This window comes from Myotis lucifugus, unplaced genomic scaffold (genome assembly GCF_000147115.1).
Source record: "Myotis lucifugus unplaced genomic scaffold, Myoluc2.0 scaffold_11, whole genome shotgun sequence".
Taxonomy (NCBI): domain Eukaryota; kingdom Metazoa; phylum Chordata; class Mammalia; order Chiroptera; family Vespertilionidae; genus Myotis; species Myotis lucifugus.
In genome coordinates this window covers 7,721,337-7,744,485 of record NW_005871059.1, presented here as the reverse complement: position 1 = coordinate 7,744,485, position 23,149 = coordinate 7,721,337, and the positions used below count along the sequence as shown (strand labels likewise).

Below are 23,149 nucleotides of genomic sequence, written 5' to 3'. Positions count from 1 at the left end.
AAATCACAACTGAGAACTTCTAAATATTACTGCTCAGCAACAATATGATCATGGAAAGAGTTGATGGGAAAGAAAACATGAATAGGAAATTTGGAAGCAAAGTAGAGCCCACTTGTAATCAGTATTTGGTAAAGTGTTGAGTACTAGTAAATTTGTTTTAAAGGGGAAAGTAATTCCATAGGATCATGTCATGTTGAAGCTATAGACTTTAAAGATATATTCATTTACTTCTCCCTACCGTTTTTTCTCCTTCCTTCCCTCCTTCAACAGTGGATGTTTGAGATCATATTAAATGGCCTTTACAGACCAATCTATAGATAAGTAGCTTTTCCTTTTAGCCTCCTTTGTGGCACTATTCTCCGCAGCATCCTTGGCATTCTAATGTTTTACTGAATTCCAAAGAGTTCCTCACTGGTCAATAAAGCTTCTTCTTAGAGAGCAGTCTAATGTTGATCAGCTTCAGCTTCTATTAGACTCCATATGAGAGACTCCTTACAGAATGTGACAAAGGGTGAATCCAGTTTTCCTTAGGTTTCACTTCTAACAGTCCCAGGGGTTCAAATGAGGCCTCAATGACTTGCTGTGACACAGGTATTTTTGTCTGGGACACTTGAAGGACTGGAAAGTGACAGTGCTCCTTTCACTCTCAGTTCAAGTACAGTATTCTGGTCCTGGCAGCTGAGAAGCAGCAGGTGTGTGCTGAGGAATAGCTGGCCATTGGCCCTGGTCAGGGAAGGAGCTTCTTCAGAACACTGGAAGGTTTCACTATCCCTAGCCTGTCCAAGAGCACCTATTTTTGTTTCCTATCTGTGCCCTGGTAGTAAAGCTCAAACTTATTTTGGGTTTGCTGATGACCATACTTCCAAGAGGATATCAGTGCAGGGAAGCCAAGAAGCTACCATCTGTACTGTGTTTATATCTCAGGAATTATTTGAAGGTTGATTACTCAGCTGTGCCTCTTGACCTTCTAGTGTTACACTAAGAAAGGTGACTAACACTTTTTTGAAAGTCACTTCACTTTTAATAACTCATGTAATTCCTTCAACATATGTTAGAGGTCATGGAATTGACTATATTGCGCTATTAAGTATTGAGCCCACAATGCTTTACATGTGGTAGGCACACTGAAAGATCATTCATGGTGAACAGAAAGTGGCTCTCATCGGTGGTAAATGATTAACAACCAGTTCTCCAGGGGAAAAAAATACCTGCTCTGTAGTATTTGCTGATTTCCATAGTGGAATATTAAGAACAACTTTATAAATTCTAAAACTTAGATGAAATGGAGACATTCCACAAAGTGTAACTCAAGAAAAAAAATAGAAAACCTAGAAACTCTATATCTATTAAAGAACTTGAATTCACAATTAAATCCCACAAGAAAACCTACAAGTCCAGATATCTCCACTAGAAAAGCATATCAAATAGATAAGGAAGAAATGATACCAATCTTGCATAAAGTTTCTTTAGAAAGTAGAGTAGAGAACACTTTCCAAATTATCTTTTGAGGCCAGCATTATCCTGTTACCAAAATTAGAAAAAGGCAGCATGAGAAAAGAAAATTAACTGTAGATCAATAAAGGTGGAAAACAAATCCTAACAAAATATCAGCAAGTTGAATCCAGTATTATATCTAAAAATTATAATACATAATTACCAAGAATTAAAAGTTGGTTTAACATTAAAAATCAACCAATATAATTTATCATATTAACAGAATAAAGGAGAAAAACTACATGATTACCTTAAAATACACAGAAAAGCTATCTGAAAACCCAGCATTCATTACAGACATAAATTAACAAAGATGAGATATTCCTCAACTTGATAAAAGGCATGTAAGAAAAACCTGCAGCTAAGATCAAATTTAAATGTTGAAAGACTTAACACTTTCCCTAAGTAAGGAAGGAGGCAAGCATGCTCACTCTTAATCACATCTAATGAACATTTTGCTGAAGGTCGTAGGTTGTACAATAAGAAAAGAAAAAGCAATAAAAGGCATACAACTTATAAAGGAAGAAGGAAAACTGTCTTTATTTGCAGATCATGCACATATAAAAGTCTAAAACACTTTATAAAATTCTCAAACTACTAAGTGAATTGAACAAATGTCAACATACAAAAATCATTTGTATTCCTATATACTGGCAACAAAGAATATAAAAGAAATGTAATACTATCTATAATAGCATAAAAAATCAAATGCTTATTGATAGATTTAACAAAATATGTGCAAGATCTATATATACTGAAGACTACAAACATTGAGAAATTAAAGATCTAAATAAATGGAGATATAAATTATGTTCATGGGCTAAAGACTTAATATTATTAAGATGTCATTTCTCCCCAAGTTGAATATATTGATTCAATAGTGATAATCAGAACTCTAGCAGGATATTTTTATAGAAATTACTACGCTGAGATTCTAAAACTTAATAGGAAATGCAAAGGACTTAAAATAGCCAAAGCAATTTTGGAAAGAACAGAGAGAGAACATGTGTTAAGCAGAATCCTAAAATGACCCTAAGATTCCACTCCCCCTCCTATTCCTGCTGAGAGGCCAGTATAGTTCCTTCTCCTTGAATGTGGGAGGGGCCTGTGAATAGGATGGGATTTCACTTTCATGATTAGGTTTCATTATATGGCAAAAGTAAGAGGATTTCTACCTGTGACTCCATCTAGGATTGAAATGGCGTCATGCCTGTGTGGACCCCAATGTAAACCTTTTGTTCTCACCCTACAGAAACAAATGCCTCAGGTCCAGGGAAACATTTCACAATCAACCCCTGCAGTCAAACAGAGGCCCACATAGGCCCCAAGGCATACTTGTGTCTCTGGGAATTCCAAGGCCATGGTTTCCTGGGATGTAGACTAGAAGAGGAGGGGTGCAGGTTCCAGCTAGACAAGCCACTCAGCCCTGGGATTGCCTCACTCCATGGTAAGGAAGGAGGCTCAAGGTGGCTAGAGTAGGGCCTTCCAAAGCAGGACGTTTCAAACTCTTATGTGCGTATGAATGACCCCAGGCTCTTATTGAAATGCGGGATCAAAACACATCAGGATGGGAGTGGTATTCTGCACATCTAACAAGCTCTCAGGTGCTGCTGACTCCACTTTGTTAGCAAGGCTGTAGCTTGTAAGTCTGCGGGCAGGTAACACTGAGAGCTACTATATTTGAAGTCTGTAGTGGAATGAATAAACTAAAATTGTGGATAATTCAAAAATTATGTATTACAAAAATTATGTAACGATCCTAATGATAAGAACAGATTTTTTTTTCTTTTGTCATCTTGTACACTTACCAACTGAGTGAAAATAGTTCATCCAAAAGCAGGTAAATAACTGGAACCCCACTTATATTAAAATTATGTGTATAATCTACATTTGTATATTGCAGTTATCATTCAGTATGTTTTATGAAAGAATAAATGTTCATAATATCCTAGGTTTTAAGGGTGATTATTTTCAGGCAAGTAAATCCATGTAGTAATTGAGATACTTGGAATAGAAATTTGGAACCCAACTGATTACTAGCCTTGAGCTATAACCACCAGGGGTTTTATAAAAATTGGGATTAAAATATTTATTATTTTTATTAATAAAATGTGGGGACATGGATGACATAAGAAATGAGATATAAATTGTTTCTGTTGAATATTCATGATGCATTTTATCATTCTCTAGTATTTATTGGTTAAGATATAACGCTACGAGACTTTGATCAATCCTCCCTCTGGGATCAAATGCTACATTTACTATGTACAAAAGCATCCACTTTTTCTTTTAAATTCTATGCTGAAGGTTAAGACCTTGGGCCATTCTTTTCTTTATTGTACCTGAACTTATTCTCCCATCATTAGTTTGAAGAAAAAATGATAATAAATTGAGTACTCTACTCTCTTTTGATGATTATGTTGCTGATGGGTCAAAATCCACCTCTGGAACCCAGATGAACTTACAAGAGAATTAGGAATCTTCCTTTGCCCTCCATATGCTCTACTTCTCAGAGCAGCCAGAGCCCCTGCGTAGGGTACATACTAGTAAATTAATACATTTGCTCGCAATGTGACTTTGGGACATTTTATAGCAGCGATTCTAATGCAGTTAGTGGTGAACTAGAAACTTGAGAATGCGAAGATTAATTTAAACCACATGATGAGTTCAAGGAAAAGGGACATCCACTACAGATTCTTGAATGTGTGCTAACTCTGTACAGTGGGGAATGGGATCCAAAACCACTAGTGAACTTTTAAACCCTCTTGAGAGGAATCAAACCAACCCAATTAGCCCTGGGAGGGAGCTATTGCAGACAACAGACAGACCATTACTCTCCCCCTCAGAGAGATCCCTCTGCCTGAGAAAACACAATTGAGAGATCAGGGAAGGAGGAGGGCCTCCAACCATTACCACTAATGGCCTGAAGTTAGAACTGTCTTTCTGGTCATTAGCTGGTTTACTGATTTGTCTTTCATTATAGATTACAAATACTGTTGGGTTCTTTGAACAATAGATAATTAACAAATTGTATGTTGTGGATAATTGGTGAATTTGAAATAAAGGATTTCTTTTCCCTTCCAGTTTGTTGTAGTGGTGTTCTGGATCATTTATGCCTATGACAGAGAGATGATTTACCCGAAGTTGCTTGATAATTTTATCCCAGGGTGGCTGAACCACGGAATGGTGAGTCAACTAAAACAAATGATAACTTTTATTTTTTTTTAATCTATTAAGTGCTAACTTAGGCTTTCCATAGAATCTCTAAATCACTGTGAAATGTTGGAAGGTTATAATGCACGTATAACCAAAGAAGAATACTGAGTGTAAATAAAATAATGTCTTCCCATGAAATTGAGTCACTACTAAAGCTGTGCATAAAGGAATCCACAGTTTATAAGAGGCACCAGTGGTGTTAGATAATACAACTAGCTTATTCTGCGATGAATTTGCACCATTGAAAGGCTCATCCACTCTTGGAGCCTGAGAATCAATTCCCACCTGCACAACTACTGACACTCTGCTCCTCCTCCACTCACATCAGTGGGATTGTTCTGAACGTGACTGCTTATTTTACTGGAGAATTTCTCCTGGAGGAGCAACAGGGCTGTTCTGTTTCCTGGGAGATGGGCATTGGAGGTGTCCTTGGGTGTGGCTGCCTTGTCAGGGTCTGCCCATCCCAGGGTATTGGCCTGCGGCTGCTAGGTCTTTTCCTTCTCCTTGGTTTAATTCTTTCTGATGCTTTAGCCATTGTGTTACCTTCCCAAGTTTCAAATCAAATACTTTGGATGGTTTGCACATTACTTTACAAGATTTGAAGAGATATTATCTCCAAAGAAATATTCCCTTCCTGCTTCTGGAATTGAGCACTATTTTGTTAGTAACTAGGAAGCCTGCAATTTTTTTTGGTTACAGCAATTTTTAGACTGTCACTGGGTGCTCCTGGAGAAAAGGGCAACCCATCACAGAAATTATAGGGGAGCGAAGAGCTAGATATAGTGTCTTAGGTCCAAAATAACAGTTTGCTCCCTGCCCCAGTTTTGGTATGTTTTAAGAAAAGTGGTGTGTACTAACAAATAAATAGTATTATGCTGAATGGCTTTGATCAATCCTTTTGTAAGCCTCTTTGTCAAAAGTGGCACATCTCAGAGAACTAGAAGTTTATTTGAGCCCAATAGAGCCACACTGTTGAAGGATTAACATGGCACCTCTAGTTTAATTCCCAAGAAATCGGCTCGGTCTTACTGCTTCACTTTAGCCACCTAAGGGACCTGACTTGGTTACTCTGCCCCTCTTTAACTTCCTACTTCTCTTGATTGTGAAAGCTCTTTCATGACTACATATCTTTGCAATCCTCTGCCCCATATGCTCTTCCCATTCTTTGCTGGGAAACTACTGCTCATCCTGCTAGTTTAGATAACATCTCTAAGACGTCTTGCCTCACTCTCCCAAGTCAAGTTAGCTCTTCTGTCATCGGTGCTTGCACAGCACCTTCATATCTCTACTTTGCACTTCTGTTTCCCCCACAAAAATGCTACACTCCCAGGGCAAAACAGCAGCCTTCAATCCCCAAGCACTCTGCCCAGCTCCTGGCTTATTGTAGAATCAATACATATTTGTTAGATTGATGAATGAATTCAGTATTGCCAGTTTCTATAATTCCGTGCCAGTCAATACTAATAGCTATTATTTTTGAGAACTTACTGTATGCCAGGCATTCTATAGTGATTAAATCATTTAATTTTCACACGGGTACTATGAGTGAGGAAGTGTTATCTTTTTACAGATGAAGACACTTAAGCTCAGAAAGTTTCTAATACTGGAAGGGCCTTAACTGAGAACAATTGGTGTATCATGTGCTTAGAGGTATAGTCCTTGACTATTTGGATCCCTCAATTGAACAATATTACCTTTGGGCCTGAGAACGAATCACCACCTTTGCAGATCTTGGCACTATTTAATGTTTCCAACGAACGGTTTATTGAGCATGTAGGCAGCCATTAGAACTTCAATTTGAGTCTCTTCATTTTCCCTTGATTCACTTGGATGGGTTAAAATTCTCACTCTTGGAGGCACACACTACATAGAAATGCAAGGAGGATTCAATGCCACAAATATTTAGGAAAAGGATAAGATAAATTTATTAGCATTTCAAATCCTCAGATAATATGAGCTCAATAGACTCTTTTACAATGAATTTTGTGTCTTAGTAGAGAAAAATGACCCTTTCTTTGCTTTTTTTCATGTTTCAATTCATGTTTCTAAAGATACAAACAACCAAGTTGAATATGGTAGCTGAGGAATATTTTGTAATATTAAATAATTTACATTACTCTAAATTTGTATATATGACAATTTAAATACAATGTGGCTAAAACATGATGCTATTTTAAATTGACAATTAAAATATGAACATTAAATACTAGAATCATGAATAATTACATTTTTATAAAATGTGTAATAAGATTTATGAAATTTCAAAAAATTAAGTAAATACTTTTAGCTTTTTAAAATTTTATTTAAAAGTTTAATAAGTAATTATAATTTGTACTTGTTTTTAATCTTAATAGACATTTTGAATATTTAATTTAAAAAATAGAAAAATAATTCAATTAAAATTTACATTTATTTTTAATTTCATATTTTGCTGAAAACATTTAAGTTGTGTACACTTTGATTATAATTACATTGCATGTTTAATTAATGTTAGATTTAGCTTAGAGTAATACTATCAGTAGAGCTCAAATTTTGTGAAAATTTCCATTATAACAACAAATTTCATGAATTTATTGAAATGAAGACAAGAAAATAAAATTTTAAAATATTTATACTTATATTAAATATTTTATATTCATATTTATCATTTATTTTGATTTACCTTCATTTTATTACTCATCTAATCATATGTTTCCTATTTTGTTGTATGAAAATATATCTAACAAGGTGGGATTATAAAACATATTTTTTAATACTTTACTAGCTTAATTTGTAACTTCTAGATATTTCTGCAAATGGTTTATGGCCCACGAGGCCTATTTGCTGTTGCCTGTTTAGATTTTTGTAGCTACAGGAATTCCTAGGGAGAATGCAGCCTGTGCTTATTATGTGTAGGTCACATTCGTTGTTTGCAAAGGCTCAACATAATTTCTAGGGATCGAAGCCCTGAACCACAGAACTCAGATGCAGTTTATAAGCCCATCATGTCACCATTTCAGAAGACTTTATTAAGTCACTCTTAAATTTACAGCATTTAAACTTCCCAGCACAAAATTAGTCAGAAACGAACATAAGGGGAAACTCACAGAATCTGAAATTCACAGGGTTTTCATTTTGATATGCACTAAAGTTGCCAGAAGTTAGACATGATTATAACGAAAGGCAGGTATTCTATCACTTCCTTCCCACTCTCTGCCTCTTTTTTCTCAGCGAGTAATCCTAGATTTGCAGAAGAGAAGAGGAAATGGGTGAATAGATGAGTTAGAAAACTAATACACCCTCGGTGTGTAACCACTAAATTATCTCCAGACTCCATGAAAATAGCACCAAAAAGAAGGAATTTTAACTTATTACAATTAAAACATAAGCATATAAATATAGCAAATTTAAATGGAGTCAGTTCAGTATCCAAAATAAAAAACCCATCTATCCTGGAAGCCCTAATTATCTTTGTATTCCCAGCAATTCAAAAAAACATGATGCCCACAAGGCATTCACTTAGTGTTGACGATAAAGATGTTTGTGCATTTGCTTTTGAAACTTGGAAGAATGTCAGGTTTACATTTATATCCTTCTACCACCTTTCTATCCTCAGTCCACTGATGACCAGACAAAAGAAAAACAGAGATGATATCAGCAAATAAATCAGTTTCTTAATTGTAATGAGAATGGTCATGGACAGTTGTGTGAAGGTTCTACACGGCTGCAATGTGGGGCTGGCGGGAAGGGTCTGCACTCCCCCTCCCCCAGGTATTGTTGAATACCTATGCTGTGCAAAGCACCCTGCTATGTTCTGGGTGGTTACAGGATGAGAAAAACACTTGCAGTTTTAGAGGATGGAAATGGCACATGTGAAGTAGAGGAAGGTAAGTAGGAAAACAGAATATCCCAACAGGCTGCCTTCACTCTGACAAGGAGAAGCAGTAATTTTTGTTCTGGCTTGTTGCAAAAATAGAACTCTGAACCTTTCTCTTCTGCTGATTATAGTTTTACAGCATTGCCCATGGAGTAAACATACATTAAAAGCAATAAATAAATAAATATTTAAACTCTGGTATGATTGCAGACTCTCACTAATGCTGTAACAGGAAAAAAAAAACACAACGAGACAGTGTCTCTGCTTACTGAAGACCTAATTAATGTTTATGAAGTGCTTTGAGATTGCCAAGCACTGTGGAAGGTTAGGATATTATTATTATTACCACAGATCTTTCAGCAGACATGACCTAGATATTCTTACAATCACAGCAGGAGTTGTTCATTCCCCATATAATTTATAAGGAGAGAAAAAAAAAGCACCCCACCTCTCTTCATGCTTGATTTGTCAGTTGTTCTTGTTATACGTAACTGATCCTCAAGAGAACGTTAATTTAGGCAACTATTTATTCTGTTCAGTATTATTTTGACATTTGATAATTACTAAAGTTTTTGTACATCTGTCTTTCCCAGAAGAAAAGGCATTAAATGCTGCTTGTATGATCATTGGTTTTGCAGGAACTTGGCTTTGACATTATTCTTTTGGTAAATTTCCAGTTCAGGGCTACGCAGATTATACATTTCAGTACCATAGAGCCTGTACCACTCTGATATTTTACAAAAGAAGCTGTTGGTTGAGAGAAGACCATTGTAAACATTCCGAATGAAAAACTGACCTTTCTCAGTTTTCCCAATGTATTCTAAAGTAGCTAGAAGATATCTGGAAATTTTTAAAAATAAAAGTTCAGACTGGAACAGAGGTCAGAAATTTCTTGGGAACCTCTTTCTAAGACTCCCAGTGGACCTCCCAAAGAAAACAAATAAGACCCCAAGACCCAGGATAAAGGAGAGTTAATGTCCACAGTGAGGTAGACACTGTCAGCAATGATGCATACTGTTCTTGGGTGTAAGGTTTTGTGTTTTTTCATATTTAATTTTACCGATCATAGCTTCTTCCATTGCAAAATTTTACTTGTGATCATTAGTTCTACCAAGTCCAATTCTACTGTCAGATTTTGCTGATCTAAATTTTGACCTGAAGTTTTGATTATTCTATTAAAGTCAGTAATCGGCTTTAAGGTATTTAATTTTAACTGTTGCCATTTTTACTGTTTATTTATTTCTAACAAAAATATTGTACATTGGAGAAAATGTATTTTTTAAACTGATGTTTGAGAAAACTTTGAACAGTTTATGAGGTAGAGAGACCAAAAGAGTTTTCCAGATTCACACATAAAATGCTTAGAAGTTGCATCTTCATCCTAACAAGTCAAAAGCTGAAGAGAATGAAAAATCAACATCTCTTCTTGCATCCTTAAGAGGGGGAGGACACAGGGAAAACTCAAAGATTGGAAAGACAGATAGGCATATGTAAAGAATAATAATGTACTGGAGCAGATATTCATGAGTGAGAGTTAAAAAATTCCAGGGAATCTAGTCTTAGGGGTCCCCAGATATTGTGAGATTTACCTCCAGGAGCTCGACTGGGTCCCCATAGTAAATATCTGAGAAAAATCTCCTGCTTCCAGCACTGGCAGGGGAAAAGCAATCATTTTTAAATACACTGGAGCATCCTGTTTTTAACAAGGTCTGCCCTCAGGTGAAGCTAACCACAGCCTAAGTTGCTGTGCTAGAGGATGTATCAATAGAGTCCTTGGAACACTAAAAAGTAAAGAGAACAAACACTGAAAAAAAATAGACCAGAATATGCAAGGACTGTGGGCCAACTACAAAAAAAGTGTAATACATGCATGATGAGATTACCAGGAGGAGAAGAAAAAGGAAGGAACCAAAAAAATAAGACTGAGAATTTCCCCCAGATTGTCAGACAGCAAACCACAGAGTCAGGAAGCTCAGGAAACACCAAGTCAGATAAATACCAAAAAATCTACACCTAGACATATTGTTTTTAAATACAGGAAATAAGAGATAAAGAAAAACGCCTGAAAGATGCAAGAGAAATCCAGAGAATTGGTGAGAGAAATAAGACCTAGAGAGACGCTCAGATGGGGAAAGGGAAAGAGAGGAGAAAAGAAAATGTGGTAATGCCATGGGTGAAAAGAGAGATGGCTGCAGAAAGGAGGGATATCAAGTAAGGAGATGGGAAGAAGATTGGGGGAAGGAAAGTTTAAAATGTCCTAGGTTAGCCGAAACCGGTTTGGCTCAGTGGATAGAGCGTCGGCCTGCGGACTGAAAGGTCCCAGGTTCGATTCCGGTCAAGGGCATGTACTTGGGTTGCGGGCACATCCCCAGTAGGAGATGTGCAGGAGGCAGCTGATTGATGTTTCTCTCTCATCGATGTTTCTAACTCTCTATCTCTCTCCCTTCCTCTCTGTAAAAAAATCAATAAAATATATTAAAAGAAGGCACAATGGCTAAGTCATACAGACTCTTTGAAGTTTGGGGATTAACTTTTTTTTCCCTGCAGTGCTTGGTATAGTGCTCAGCATATTATAGGTACTCAGTAACTATTTTATAAATCAACTAGAGGCACGGTGCACGGATTCGTGCACCGGTGGGGACCCTCAGCATGGACTGCAGGGATCAGGCCAAAACCTACAGTCCATCATCCCCCAAGGAATGTAGTAGTGCACGAAGTGGCAGGCGGCCTAGGAGGAGCCCAAGCCAGGCCGGGCGCCACTACGCTCCCACTTATCCCGGCCCTGCTGCACCTGCCACCGCCGCTCGGTAGGCTCACTGATGCTCCGCTGCGGTCTCCATGTGCCCATCCCAGGGTGATACTGGTGTGCCTATGACCGAGAAGCAGCCATGGGCTCTCACCCAGTCAGTCCCAATGCCTCACGATCCTGGTCCGGGTTGAGGAGGGACACGCAGGGGGAGTGTCTGTGGGAGAGGCTTGCGCCACAGCAGCTGCGCTCACCAGCCGTGAGCCCGGTGTTTGGCACCTGTTGGTCAGCTGAGTGGCACTCCCGCTATGGGAGCGCACTGACCACTAGGGAGCAGCTCCTGCATTGAGCATCTGCCCCCTGGTGGTGAGTGTGCATCATAGCTACCAGTCGAATGGTTGAAAGGTCTCTTGGGTTTTTATATATAGAGATAGATAGATGTTAGTTGATTGAGCTGGCCTCCTTACTGTTTCTTAGACACATCAAATACCCTCCTGCTTTGGAATGCTGTCCCCTAGAAATCTGCTTGGCTTACTCCTTCACCTCCTTGAAGTCTTTGCTCAAAATCACCTTCTCAGCCCATTAAGCACTACAACAACCCCCAACACCCCCCAGAATTCCTTATCCTGCTCTTTATCCTTCTCATGGCACCTATCATCCTTGACATATTACATGATTTTACTTACATGTTGTATTTGTGCCTTATTATCCATCTTCCTCTGCTAGAATATAATTTCCATAAGGGCAGAGATCTTTGGTTTAGTTACTGAGTTATCCCAAGCACTTAGAACAGTGTCTCCATATAATGGGCAATCAATGAATATTTGTTACAATATTGCATGTCCATGCTTTCTCTTGTTCTCTTCTCCTCCACTTTTTATCTTTTCTTTTCATAATAATTGACAGAAAATATAACCCAAACCATTCACTTCTTTCCTTACTTGTATTTTACTTCACTCTTCAATCTCAGCTGCACTGCAGCTAATTCTGCATACATGGCTTGCTTCCCCCCTCTCAGAAGGTCTTATTGGTTGGTACATGTCATGTTATTATTACTGCTTGAGTAGGGCTGAATAGATGAATAAAGAACACAACATGGGTGCCTGAAAACGAGCTACAGGCCAGTTATATAATAGCCTGGATCAAATTTATTGAAAAGCTCTTCCATATATTGATTATTTCATCTGGGTATTAGTTATTTTTCCTCTAGGGTAAGAGTCAGTGGCTTTTTAAAGCAATTTCCTGCCATCACAAATTCCTTTGTAGAACTACTTTTTTATGCAAGGGTAAAATTCAAGGCTAATAATATTTGGTTTATACTCTGCCCTTTTTCTTGCTACATTTAATAGATGAGCAGGCCCAGCAGTAGTGTGAGTTCATCAAAAGGTCTGTAAGTCATATTCAGATGTTTTCGGGTCAGCAAAACCCAAAGTGTGGTTTACTCAAGTCTTTTACCCCTAATCCTTAAATCCATCGATATTTCAAAGTAAACTTAATTCATATGTTTCTCATTCATTTGCCCTTAGTCAGGGGAGGGGTTGGAGCAGGGAGGAAGGTATTGTCTTAGGAACTGGCTTCCTTCTTCACTACCACAGACAGATCATTCATTAGCCACAGACCCAACTCCTTGGCAGAAGTCTATTCCTTTATCCTTTCCAGTTCCCTTTTAATTGAAGCTTCAGCCTCAGCAAGCATCAGTGACAGCTGCCAAGGAAAGTGAAGTGGAAAGAAGCTGCATTTTCTATCATGGGAGCACAGAATTCCAGAATCTTAAACTTGGGAAGTGATTCTAAAGATCATCTTATCCATATGCCATGTGACACTTTAATCACCTGAACAGCATCCTGGCAAATTCCCTTTCACTTCCTGCTTGAGCATCTCCAGTGATGGAGCTTCCGCAGTGGGCCACAACCATGAGTCTTCAGCTATAAGAAAGACTGTTGCAAGGAACTGAGCCTTCTGTTCAAGTTTCAATCTGCCCAGTCCCTTCATCTATTCTGCGGGATTCAAACTCCAGTCCTCTTTGTTCTCATGTTCTCTTCCAAGAGAACCCTCCCTCATGACTTCACTCTGCCCTACCTGGGTCATTCCTGAATCTGTACTTCCTGGTCCACCTTCCCAAGGAGCATCACACTCTGCATTTGACACAACCTTGAAATGAACATATTGAAACTAACTCATTACATTAACTCCTCCTCTAAATCTCATTACTCCTCTCATATTGCCATCTTAATAATGGCAGGATGCATTTACAAGCTCCTCTTCCTACCACATCCCCCACAGTTAACCATTCCTATCAGATGTAGCTCCAAAGTAGCTCCAATGTCTGCCTAAGCCTCCTCACCTCCACCATCCCTTCTTTTGTTCTAGGTGTCACTATCTCTCAACTGAGCGGAGGCAACAGGCTGATCTCCCATCTCTGCCTCCTCACTGTCTGTCTCCTCACCACGTCTTTCTCCACATTGCTGCCTCAGTTACCTTTCTAGAAAATCCGATGTTCTGATGATTTCTTGCTACATTCCTTTCTTAGACATCAGCCATCCTCAGTCTTCTAGGCATCTGAGTGCCTTCTCAGTGCACCCAGAACACCTTGTTCATACACCTGTGATTTCTCTTATCACATTGTTTGGTTACTGTTTATTTACACGTTTATTCTTCCAATGGCCTATGAGGCCATAAAGGGCCACAACTGTTTGTGGGTTTTCTTCATCTTTTTCTCCAGAACCTAGCATAATGTTTGGCATTTAGTGCATATTCAGCAAATATTTATTGAAGAAATGATATACAGGCCATTCACCATCATGCTCATCTGACCAGGCTTGTCTAGATTCATTTACAATTTCATAGGATTTGACAGGTACACAGCAAAGTGATTTAGCCATTGTCCTTGCTTATTAGTATTGTCCAAGCTTTAACATTTTTGGTAGTTCTATGATACTCTACATGAAAACTTCCACATGATTCTTACCTGATCATTGCATGGTTAAGCTAAAACTTAAAGTTGTTATTATTTTCATTTTTATACACAAAATGTAAGACCCTTATATGTATATCTAGCAAATTCCATCTTGTTAAACTCAATGTGAACAGAGGATCAGCTCTGGGGAAGGCATAGTACTAAGAACTTGAGGAAAACTGAATGGATTTATTGGGATTTAATAAAATCATGTTTTATTTGTTTTGAATTGAGGTGCCAAAATTTGTGCCATTGAGTTGAAGATACTTTGAAGGTTACACTCTGGGTTAAGTCAGTAACAAAACAATTGATTTTTCAGGGCAGTACATTTTAACCACGTTGTAGCCATGCTTGGAGAGAAGTGTTGAGTCTGAAGGTCAAAACAAGTATTTAGATAAAGATGATATATGTGGTGGCAGAAGGGCCAGGTGGGCGACAGTAATGAAAATAAAAAAAAATTTCCATTTTTCAGGATGGAGAAACAGGACAGTAATTAAGTATCCATAGTTGAGAGACAGTTCTGTGATAAGGGATCTTGTACGGAAAAAGGGTAGGGGCTGGGAGTTGGCAACAAGTGAATGGTGCCCTAGGGACAAAACTTACCTATGAAGGAGAGGTGTTGCTTTCCCCAAGTTGGCTGGGATATATATATTTCCTGAGGGGGCATTGTGTTGGTCATGCTTAGCTAAAGTGGGAAAAGAAACTTCTGAGTCCAAAATTTTGTTCCAAATCCTTACACTGGCTCCAGATCATGGAGATAACAAGAGTGGGTTGATGGTTCTGCATCCTCCTCTTATCTGCATGCTTCTTTTAAGTTATGTAGAAAAATGGTTAGCTAAAGAGAAGCAAGGAAAGCAATCCACTAGAAAATGTCCAACCCAATTTATTTTCTATTTGATTCTGAATCTAAGCTAACGAATTTGTCTCCAAACTGCCTGGTCCCTTAAGGATACTGGCTTACTTCCCTGAGCCCATTTATACCTCTTCTAAAGGTGAGGCTGCTCCGGGATGTCTCCAGGATCCCCGTCTGCTAACCTGTGGCTAAAACAGAACTCCAGCCAGACCTGTCAAGGCCCCTCCAAGCTGCCCTCCAGGACATTCCAGAACTGAGTGTCCACCCAGTCCTCCTTTCCCTGTCAAAACGCTACTTATTCTCTGAGTGCACTCATGCATCAGTCCTCTCCTTACATTATAGAACTGTCTCTTGTTATTGAGCCTCTTTACCCAATATGAACCTCTGCTATAGTATCCCTTGCACTGTACTTGCAGTTTGTTGGCACATTTCTCTGGAATAGATGTTCTTTGGGGGCAAGAGTTTGGTCTTCTCATCATATTCCCATCATTTGACTCAGTGCGCCTGGCACATAGCAGGTCTCAGAAAATGTTTTTTGAAAGAGTGAATGAATGAATGAATAAATGATGAAGTGAATGAATGTCTATCACATTTCCTTAATCTCTCAGGCTGGAACACTTAGCTGTGACACATTCTGAAAAGGAAATAAGATTTTATTTTCTCTAAGTGAACTTAGGCTGGTACCTATAGTCACTGTTTAATTTTCTAAATTTCATGCCCTAGTCCTTCAGTGGCCTATTCTAGAACCTTATAGCATTCTTGTCAAGCTCATTGGCTTATAATTTTCAGGATCAGTCTTCCCTTTTGAATAGCAGAGCTAATTCTGTTGGCCTCCAAATGTCCAGCATAGTAATTTGTCTAAGTTCACATGGCTTGTCAGTGGACAAGTTGGGAGCAGAATGCCAATGACCTGTCTCCATGGAACTTTGTTAACATCTAGTTAAAGAGAAGTCTTTAAACATGAATTGTCATTATATTTCACCAAACATATTTCCTTAGGACACTAATCAATATTCCTGGCATTGTAGGTTATTTTCCTTTTCATCTAAGCAAGAATGATTATTTCCTATTGTTTTACCGTACCCAGAGAATGAGCTTGCACTTAATCCAATGAAGATGTACTTTAAAGGTGCAAGGATTAGCCAATTGGTGGAAATGTTTCCCCTTAATAAAACCCCTTTCATTCTTATCAAATGCTTTAATTTTTGTGACCTGATAATATATCTAATAATCCTGTACATCCATGTGCTGCTGCTTACATTGCTGCTATCTGTATGAGTAGGATAAGAAGATTGACGTTAGTAAACATTCTTTCTATACCCACCCTGCTGCCATCACCACACACACAACAGATTGTCTTTTTTGCTCCATTCTCTTTCTCACACCAGATTAACCCAAAAAGACCCACTCTGTTTCTGGATGTTGTGCTTCTAATAGATGCAGACATGTGAGTCACCTAGAAAGAGGGACTGAGCCTAGTGATTTCTCAAGTGCTCTCTGGTTTCAGTTTTTTGTGGGAATTCATGAGGTTGGCCATGGAGGTACACAGCACAATGCCTGCCACATAGTAAGCCTAATAAATATAAGTTCTCAAAAATAGGATAGAATAGCATAGGACAAGATTAAATAAGATGAGATGGAAGGTTCCCTATAGCTAATGATTTTCACTTATTATCATATAACAAATAACAGGTCAGTGTCAAACCCTGTCTAAAACTTGAAGGAAAAATGCACTGGTGAAAATCATATATTTTTAGCAACAGTGAACTTGTATATACCCTTAAAGTGAAAAATTAATGAACTTTTGTAAAAGCTTATATAAAATGTAAGATAGTTATCCTTGGACATATAATTCAAATCTTCTTACTTATTTTTAAGCATTTCCCCCCAGTTGCACCTACCAAAAGAATGTTGCTTAAAATCTGAATTTGACTGCTAATATTCACACATATGGCAAATATGAACTAATCAAACCACAGATATTTTGCTGCATTCCATGGTGTCTCATTTATTTGTTTAATTTGCAGCTATAGCAACTAGATTCCACCACTTTAGGCTTTTACACAGAGACCTACAGTCTGATCAGCTTGGTTGAAGTTTGGCACTCAGCATTACACTCAATTGAAGACATATGCACAAACTCACCACATTTTTAAAGCTGGTTTTCACACAGGGCAGATATGTAATATTTGCGTAAAATATGAAAAGCAACCTTCTGCATGGATAGTAGGCAATTAAAAGATGTTGTGACCTTCTCTTCTGTAACATTTCAAATCTTAAAGTTTTCTTGGCATGCTTCTCCAAAGCCCATCTGACTTTGAAGCAGCCTGCCTCTCCACAGAAAGCTCGCTCCAGCAATGACTAATGGATTGACCTGGTGCCATGCTAGTGCTGCTCCACGCATGCTGCTCTGCACAAGACGAGCACTTGGAAATGACCTTGAAACAGAGTGTTGCCAAGTTAATGAAATATGGCCCTTCAAGAAGTGACATTTCACAAGCAACTTACAGAAGGGTATGCGCAGCATTGTCAAAGCTCAGCCTCTCAATGTGGTGTTTGGTTTACCAAGATGTTTAACATACACAAGGAATGATGCTCCCTCTTAATTTTAGTTGCACTTTGTAACAGGTTGGAAAAATTAGGTAATGGATAAAATTGGCATTCCACTGTTGTTTCTTTTAGGTGTTTTCTTTTCAAATTTTTGCTGAAAGAACAGAAGGTGCCCAAAGGGTAAAGGTGTAGTTAGTGGAAAAAGAGAAGATGGTACGGAGAAGTACCTCTCTGCACCTGTAAACTGCCCAGTTGATATGATTCCATCCCACCAGACTTAGGCTCTAAGAGAGGAAGCATTGCACACCCATATGGTAACCTGTTGTAGTTGAAAAAATGCTCACTGATGTTGACAGCAGTTGTTGCTATATGGTTTTCCAGATACTGGAAAACCAGATGCTGGACGTGTTTGTGTTGGTGCACAATGTCTCCTTTCAATTGCGCTTCTCATGCTGGTGACGTTGGCTGACATTTTAGGATCTGGATAATAGAGCTGTGCTTTAACCTTAGTGGTAGTCAGTGATCAGTCTCCTGGATTGACATGACTTTGGAACGTCCCCCTCTGCTTCCCTCCCTGTGACCTTGCTGCCATACCCTTGAGGAGGCTAAGACAGACTAAGGTCAGAGCAGTCAAGGTGGGGTGTTGGAAGAATACTGGGGAGCAAGTCATTCTCTCTGAATTCATTCTTAATTATCTTAAGCTCGCTCTCAGGTTTTTATACAAAGTTAGACTCAATACTTCTTTTTAAAAAAGAAGAAGAAGAAGACACTCAGCCCTTCTTGAGCATTCCAAGCAGACTGTAGAAGACCTCTGGCCATTCTTATTTTTAAAATGCTGATAATCCTCACTAAGCAATCTTGGGAAATACACATCTATAAGATCAGGGCAACATACTGTCAACAGCAACTTCCCAGAACATTCCTTCTTACTTCATCTGGATTTTTCAATAAGTAATTTGATATTTCTGTAAGTTTATACTGGAATCACTAAAATGAAGGCATTTTTTCCTTATAAGCGCAAGCCTTCCAGACTCATCATTTTGTAGAGTTACATAAGTAAGCCTTGCAACTAAGCTAAAAATCTAAATTACAGAATGTAATTGTTGCAAAACTGTTCATATTTTATACAGTAACATATTAAAACCAATGACACATTTGCAAAACAGTTTTTTTGTAGAATAATTTATATTGAAGTCAAGCTTGGTGATGCTAAATATCATATGCTAAATTATTTGCTTGTGAATTCTTTCCCCTGGTTGCCTGTTTTTGGTATTGCTCGAATGGTTCTGACATAGGAAACTCAGAAAGTTTCTATTATATTACCTTATTTTCTTGATCTATCTATATTTAGGGTGATTTGCTTTAAATTATAGCACACACCTTATTTTTTTCACTTTTAAATGTTTTTAAGTGGAGAACATGTTTTCCCAAATAGCCCTCATTTTTAATTTAGAGCTCTCATATTAATATGCCTAATTTTTAATGTATTTTCTAAAACACTTCTCAACTTCTTAAATAAAGGATGACACTGAAGAAGGGGTGAGAAAAAGAGAGAGAAATGTAGCAGGGAATATCAACCATCAGGTACACGATGACTTCGGTACTTAATATCGTAGATCATGGGAATCAAGGTCCAGTATGAAAAGAGAAGCCCCAGACCAACGAGATTTAACTCCTGAGAATCCTTTGTCCTTGCCCTTTGCTAATTTCAGCACTGAGCACTTCCTTTCTCCTCCTGGTGATAGTTTTTATTTCTCTTTTCAGTAAACATTTCAGATATGAAGTAGAGAGCTTATCATTATTCAGTATAGTCAGACAATATGTTTGCCTTTAAGCTATATTCACAGTTTCACCATTCCTAAATTTTAGAATCATATGAGTTTCTTAATGTGTATGTGAACAGAATGGAAAACGTTGTCTTATGAAAAGCTTTATTCTGAATCCTCCCAGAGCTTCCCCCCAATTGAACAGAGGCCTTCTTTGCTTTCATTGCAAAATATCTGACATTTTCTTTGTACCTTCATATATATATATATATATATATATATATATATATATATATATAATAGAATACACGATTGAAAGAAATATGATCTTGTATTAGTCAGGATTATCCAGAGAATTAGAATCAATAGGACATGTGTCTATAATAAGGAATTGGCTCATGTGATCTTGGGAGACACCTGGCGAGCCCATCAGAAACCAGGTTCTCGGGTTTTCGTCCAAGTTGAAAACCTGAAAACCAGAAGAGGCAATGTACTAGGTTCTAGTCTAACTCTTAAGACCAACGTCAGGAGGACAGTGATGTCCCAGCTTTAAAAAGTCAGGTAGAGAAAAAAGTCAGCAAATACTCCCTGAGTCAGCCTTTCTTTCTATTTAGGCCTTTGATGGATTGCATGAGGCCCACCCCCATTGGGAAGAACAATCTGCTTCATTCAGCCTACTGATCCAGATGTTAATCTCATCCAGAATCACCCTCATAGTCATACCCAGAATAATGTTTAAGCAAATGCCTGGGCACCCCATGGACCAGTGAAGTTGATGTGTAAAATTAACCATCACAGATCCCCATTGAAACTCCTCTTTTCCTTCAAGAATAACTCTACTTGTAGAAGTCTGCAGAATGCCTTCCTCTTCCATGCCATGAAAGTTGTACTTATGTTGGTCAACCCTGCTGGGCCCAGGTCTTAAAGGTTCTCATTGGTTCAGTCTGGGATGGGACTCATGCACCATCAGTACTTTTTAATGCTTCCTTACATGGTTCTGAGGCATAGCTAAGTTTGAGAACCCTCAAATTTGTCTCTAGGCTTCTTTGGAGTCAATGGAAGAACACAAGAGGAAAGTCACCTTGGTTGATGGCTGGAGCTGAGCTGAATGGAGGATATGGCACACGGACAAACCTGGCTAAATGTGCATAACCAGGTTAACTTAACCATAATGAGCTGATTACAAGGTGGCATCTCTGCCTTGGTTTCTGCTGGGATAAAATACTGGCACCATGCCAGGATTCTAGGAAAAATGAATCAATATTAACATTTCTTAGGAGATTTAAAGCATAATGCATGTGTCAATTATTATTAATCCTTGAAAATATTTATGGAGTTAAATTGTCTGTAACTAATTAGAGATGGCAATTAACAGGAGATATGAGTTTCCTCTGAGTTATATGTAACAAAATATAAAACTTTTATATAACTCTATTTCCTACAGAAAGAATTTTTTGCTTGTTGGTGGGATTTTTTAAGTTTTATTTTATTTTCTTGGATCTCATTACTTTTCCATAAATCCTATAAACAGAATTACAGTGAGGTGAGTCATAATATTAACACTTTTTTGAAGGTTTTTTTTTTTCCACCAATGCAGCTTGGAATGTAGGGGATTTTTTTTAAAACTGCATTTGAAAAACATGGGAAGGGAAAAGAAAGGAAGGCAAGGAAGGAGACAAGGAAGGAAGGAGAAAAAAGAAGGAAGGAAAAAAGGGGAGGAAGAAAAGAGGGAGCAAAGGCACAAAATATTTCACTTTAGATTACATTTTTTAACTTAATGACATTATAAAGATAAGACATTCATGGTATCTCATGGATATGTTATAGACAACCTTGAAATACAAATGGGCTTGGATTTCAGAAGTTTATGAGCCAGTCATTGGAAACTGGGAACATATTTCCCCACAGAAATTTTGTTTTGTAAGTGGTAATTAATTTTTGAGGCAAGCTCATAAACTCTGCTCATTCTGTTTTGAAGTCGAAAGATTGTGCATTTACAGTGATAAATAGTAGACTATAATATTAAAAACTTGTAGAGCTAAAGAACATAAAAGAAATAAAATCCATTTTGGAGTAGCTTAAAACTTTTCACTTAAATGCTGGTGCTGGAGGGAAAGCAGAGTTAATTTGAGGAGCCTGAAGATGTTCAAACATCTAATGTTGATATTTGAGAGTGCCAGTCAATGGAGCAAAAGCCATTCTTTCTTGAGGGTCTCTGCAGCCACGTATATGTTTTAGGCTGAGCACCAAAAAGCAACACACTTAGACCATATTAATAAATCCTCAATAAAAACCTTTCCTTTCTACAACAGAAATCGATGAATCACATACTGGTGTGACATGCTCCTTACCACTTATGCCAGAAGGAAAGCAGGAAAGACCCCTCTCCTTGTGGAGCTTATAATCCAGCGGATGAGACAGCCAAATAATTGTACTGATAGATGACCTATGATTCATCCATTTTTATGAAAAAATATTACATGATTATTGAAGTTGATACCTATTTATAGGAAATAATGATGCCTCTCATTGGCTGTACCTGGGGATAGAGAGGAACTAAATCTTTGTTAAATGCCTGCCATGGGCCAGCCACTTACTTTCGACTCTCTCATTTAACCCTGAGTAACCCTGGGCATCGAGATCTTTATCACCATTTCTCAGAAGAGGAGCTGAGACTCAGAGACCTTCACAGATGGGAAGACACTCTGCAGCAGAGCCAGATGCGAACCAAGCCTGTCCGACTCCAGGCACTCTCTGCCCACCCAAGCTGCCTGTTCTGCAAAACAACTATAGACAGAACTCTTATTATTTTACTCAGTATCCTATATGATAAAGAGCTAATATGCTAATTCGACCAAAAAGCTGAACGACCTTCTGGACATACTTCCGGATGACCTTCCAGACGAAGCCGGGACTGTGAGGGCCAGCCAGAGCTGCGAGGGGCTGCGCTGCGAGGGCCAGCCAAGGTTGCAAGGAGCTGCAAGGGCCAGCCAGGGCTACGAGGGCCAGCCAAGGTTGCAAGAGGCTGCGAGGGCCAGCCGAGGTTGCAAGAGGCTGCAAGGGCCAGCCGGGGCTGCGAGGGCCAGCCGAGGTTGCAAGAGGCTGCAAGGGCCAGCCGAGGTTGCAAGAGGCTGCAAGGGCCAGCCGAGGTTGCAAGGAACTGCAAGGGCCAGCCTGGGCTGGGAGGGCCAGCTGGGGCTATGAAGGCCGAGCGAGCCCCTTGCACAAATTTCATGAATCAGGCCTCTAGTTTTTGTATAAGTGTCAATGCACTAATCAGTACCTCCAATTTAGTAATGGAAAAGAGGCTTCCTCTCCTGATGCTGGTCTTCCTTTCACCAATGCATACTGTTTCAGCCTCTGTTCTGATGCCATTGATTTCTCTCACACCATAGCCAGCTCACCTGAGACTCCTAGTGCAGTGTCCTCTCCTTTTTTCCCACTATATATTTTTGTCTGTTTTTTTATTTTGTGTTGATATTTACTACCCTGAGCATTTCATTGCAAGTTTCTTTGCCCTTTTGAGAAATTGAATACACGTTACATAAATAGAAAAGAAATAGCCGAGACTTCTGGAATTCTTTGATGGTCTCTTTCTGTGCCCGCCAGTTGACCTAGAACAGGGCCTTGCACTAGAGAGTGAGCAATAAAGTTGGTAACTGAGTGACTTCAGCAATTCTGAAGGACAGTTCTGGTTCCTTTAAAGAGGACC

The 23,149-nt window shown here is 38.6% G+C and overlaps 1 protein-coding gene across 1 annotated transcript in view; it reads left to right on the top strand.

Moving 5' to 3' along the window:
- Positions 1-23,149, top strand: part of AIG1 (androgen induced 1) — a 145,908-nt gene that overhangs the window by 23,141 nt on the left and 99,618 nt on the right. Inside the window, exon 3 of the mRNA XM_023750097.1 lies at positions 4,579-4,680. Within this exon, the coding sequence (XP_023605865.1) occupies positions 4,579-4,680 (102 nt within the window). The remainder of the gene's footprint in view (positions 1-4,578; positions 4,681-23,149) is intronic.